Source organism: Malania oleifera, chromosome 7, assembly GCF_029873635.1.
Source record: "Malania oleifera isolate guangnan ecotype guangnan chromosome 7, ASM2987363v1, whole genome shotgun sequence".
Classification (NCBI taxonomy): domain Eukaryota; kingdom Viridiplantae; phylum Streptophyta; class Magnoliopsida; order Santalales; family Ximeniaceae; genus Malania; species Malania oleifera.
In genome coordinates this window covers 10,283,057-10,286,833 of record NC_080423.1, presented here as the reverse complement: position 1 = coordinate 10,286,833, position 3,777 = coordinate 10,283,057, and the positions used below count along the sequence as shown (strand labels likewise).

Genomic DNA, 3,777 nt, shown 5'->3' with positions numbered 1-3,777 from the left:
CCAATGATTGATGGCCACGAGGGACGACTGCCAAGTGGCGGAGGGGCTGTTTATGTTGACGGCGAAGACGGCGGCCAATGCCACTAGGTGCCGTCGGGACTACGTGGACCCTCGGGATATCAAGGGGTATACAAGTGGGACCGGGCCAGTCTCACATGGAACGGGTTTCGTCCGTTAGCGCCCGCACGCCCCCTATAAATCGACCATTCTTCTCTACGTCTTTCCCACACTCATCGCACACGTTCCCTCATCGTCTTCTACGCGTTCTCTATGTGCCCATTTGGGTTCACAGGCTTCGTTTGCCTTCTGCTTTCTTGAAATCTAAAACTTCAATCCGATTTTCGTTTCAGCCTCTGTTGATTTTCAACGCGTCTTCGTCTCTAAAGCTAATTAAATCAATATTCAATACTAGCTTCTCTGTTTCTTCTTCTTCTTCTTCTTCTTCTTCTACAATCCCTTTTAGTTAACTTCCAGAGAGTTGCGCTCGTGAAAAATTAAGGTATATCGATTATTAGAAGCTTGAATTTTGCGACGTCGGTTTGCTTTAGTTTTGGATTTTATCATCAATTATGGTTTTGATTTCATCTTGGCCATCCTTACGGAAAATGTGATTTGGGTTGTTTTGCAGAGGAGATGACGAAGCAGAATGTGGTGATGGCCGACGCCAAATCCGGAATCAACATGGCAATTGCGGTGGCTGTTTCGAGCTCGTCGCTCTTCGCGGCGACGCCGGAGAAGCCGGCGGCGGCGCCGGCGGGGTACGTCTCCATTTCGCGCAAGAAGCTTTTGAAGAACCTGGAGATAGGGGGAGGAGCCAGAATCAATGCCTGGGTGGAGTCAATGAGAGCTTCTTCCCCAACTCACATCAAATCCACACCTTCTCTGGCCGATGACTACTTAAACTCCTGGATGGTAAAAAATATATATATATATATATATATTCTACTTTGATTCGCCAAACAATTCCTAACCTTTCCTCTTTTCGCGGGGAAAATTGTAACTAAAATATTGGTGGTTGAATGTTTGACGACGACACAGCTTCACCACCCATCGGCTCTCGACATGTTCGAACAGATAACCAATGCTTCCAAGGGGAAAAAAATAGTGATGTTCTTAGACTACGACGGCACTCTCTCTCCGATCGTCGACGACCCTGATCGAGCTTTCATGTCTGATGCGGTTAGTTCTTATTTCCTAATATAATTTCCATCCAAAACTCGTTCGAATTAATTCTCACTAAGAAATAATTTTTACCTTGTTGGATTGGATTGAAATTCAGATGAGAGCTACAGTGAGAAAGCTGGCTAGATATTTTCCCACTGCCATAGTGAGTGGGAGATGCAGAGACAAGGTACATTAATTTATTTTCTCTTTTTAAGCTTATTGATGACAAACTTAATTTATTACTATTACAATTATTTAAAAAAAAAATAATTATTGCAATTCTGGCTTATATATAATTTCAACTTGTTCACCTTTCTTTTTTTGTATATACATTTTTTTGATGGGTTTCTTTTATTTTTTTTTTTTTGGGACCTTCAGGTATACAGCTTTGTCAGATTAGCAGAGCTGTACTACGCCGGAAGCCATGGGATGGACATTAAGGGACCCTCCAAGAAAGGCTCCAAATGCAAGAAAGTGAGTGAGCTTCTGCCATTGAAGACTCACATCAATCCTCTCAACTTCTTTTCCTCTTTCACCAAAAAATTTATGTTCTTTTTCTGATTACTTCTCTGCATTTTCCATATCTGTACTCTTCAGGAGAGCCAAACCATTCTCTGCCAACCAGCCAGTGAGTTCCTTCCCATGATCGACGAGGTGGGTCTTCTTCAGAATCACCATCTATACGTACATACGTACATGCATACATACGTACATACATACATACATATGATAAAGATAGAGATATACTTATAGAAATAATAAAAAATAAGTCCTCTGTTTCATGTTAAATTTCAGGTATACCAGACATTGCAGGAGAGAACAAAATCTACGCCGGGGGCCAAGGTGGAGAACAACAAGTTCTGTCTCTCGGTGCATTATCGCTGCGTTGACGAAACGGTACTCTACGCTTCTTTTTCTGCTTTTGTTTTTGGTTTTCTGTTCTACTCTTTTCTATTAGAGAAATCAAAATCTAACAATCCAAGCTTATGCATGGAAATACAGAAATGGAATTCACTGGCACAACAGGTTAAATCGGTGCTGAAGGAGTACCCTAAGCTTCGGTTGACCCAAGGAAGGAAGGTACGACGTGGCATTTGATTATTTGCTGAGTCTTTTAATTCCCTTTTTTTCTTAAAAAAAAATAAAAATCATGATGTATTTAATTTGTGTTTGTATGTATCGTGATGTACAGGTATTGGAAATCCGCCCTACCATAAAATGGGACAAGGGGAAGGCCCTTGAATTCCTGTTGGAGTCACTTGGTGAGTATCATTATCATTACTACATAATATATATATAAGACATATGTATATTTATTCCATAAAGTCATCACTTGAGGGATCTTTGTTTCCCTTGTTGCATATAACTAATATATATATATATATAATCCAAACACTAATCAAAAAATAGAAAAAAAGTTCTGAAGGGGCCACCACATTGATTATTTTATTGGATTAAAATAATAATCTTAATAAATACTAGCAATATTAAATAAGAAATTTTTACTCACTAATTATACTATTAAATTTGGTATAGGATTCGCTAATTGCAACGACGTCTTGCCCGTCTACATTGGAGATGATCGGACCGATGAAGATGCATTCAAGGTATCCGATGTCGTAAGCCAAGTTTAATCATTGTTCCTTTTCTTTTTTTCTTTACTAAAAAATTAGGTAATATCTCCGAGTTATTTCACTGTGAAATGATCAACTAATTAATTAGCTTAAGTCTGAATTAATGTAAACAGATTTTAAGAGACAGAGGACAAGGCTTTGGCATTCTCGTCTCCAAAGCTCCAAAGGACACCAGTGCATCATATTCTCTTCAAGAACCAGCTGAGGCAAGAACAATGACAATTAATACTTGCACTTTTTTGTTTTTTTCTTTTTCAAACTTCAGATTTGATTCTTATGCTTAGTCTGTGTGTCTATGAATGCGTATGAATGCCATTGACTTATCTTATTTGTTGAATATTTGTACAGGTTATGGACTTTCTGCAGCGCTTGGTGGATTGGAAGAAGAAGAGAGTATCGTTGCAGCGGCGGTCTAGAATGGCATAAAGACATGGTATAATAAGTTAAAATGTCCTCGCCCAACTGAGAAGTGTTAGGAGGGTGGGATGAGAATATATGTAATTTCTTGTTCATGATTAGAACTTTCTTTTCAAAAAAAAAAAAAAAAAGAAAAGGATAAGTTAAGAACAAGAAAGGGAAAAAGAGAAAAGGAGAGCAACTTTTCCCCTGGCATCAAAGCCTTGTACATCTTGTAAACTATGCATGTACAAGGGAAAAATTGTAATTTTGCAACTTTTCTAACTTAATTAATGCATATATGATTATATACTCTCTCTCTCTCTCTCTCTCTCTCTCTTTTTTGGGATTAAAAGCATCTGAGCTATAAGTAATTAATGGGGCAACGTGGGGGTTAATATATGCTGAAAATTTTGTCTGGTGACATGCTTCCCCTGGTTAATTAAACCTGAAGTAATAAAAGCTTGTACAAGAAGGGGGTTGTATAACAAAGCACAAGGAATTTTTGAGTGAACTAACCCGCATCTAACAAGATTTGGTCGGCAGTCGGCATGCATGGCATCAGATCTCATAATCCCAATGC

General features: G+C 38.8%; 1 protein-coding gene across 2 annotated transcripts; it reads left to right on the top strand.

The window, feature by feature from the left end:
- Positions 1-224: 224 nt before the first annotated feature.
- Positions 225-3,506, top strand: LOC131160327 (probable trehalose-phosphate phosphatase J). 2 transcript variants are annotated; one of them, XM_058115905.1, is made up of 12 exons: positions 225-499; positions 629-912; positions 1,039-1,179; positions 1,280-1,351; positions 1,543-1,638; positions 1,762-1,818; positions 1,960-2,061; positions 2,167-2,244; positions 2,357-2,426; positions 2,701-2,771; positions 2,912-3,004; positions 3,147-3,506. In XM_058115905.1, exons 2-12 carry the CDS (start codon positions 634-636, stop codon positions 3,222-3,224), a joined length of 1,137 nt encoding a protein of 378 aa, XP_057971888.1. In that variant the 5' UTR covers positions 225-499; positions 629-633; the 3' UTR covers positions 3,225-3,506. The 2 variants fall into 2 exon arrangements, with proteins under 2 accessions (XP_057971888.1, XP_057971889.1); XM_058115906.1 differs by having other exon boundaries at positions 226-499; positions 1,765-1,818.
- The last annotated feature ends 271 nt before the right edge of the window (positions 3,507-3,777 follow it).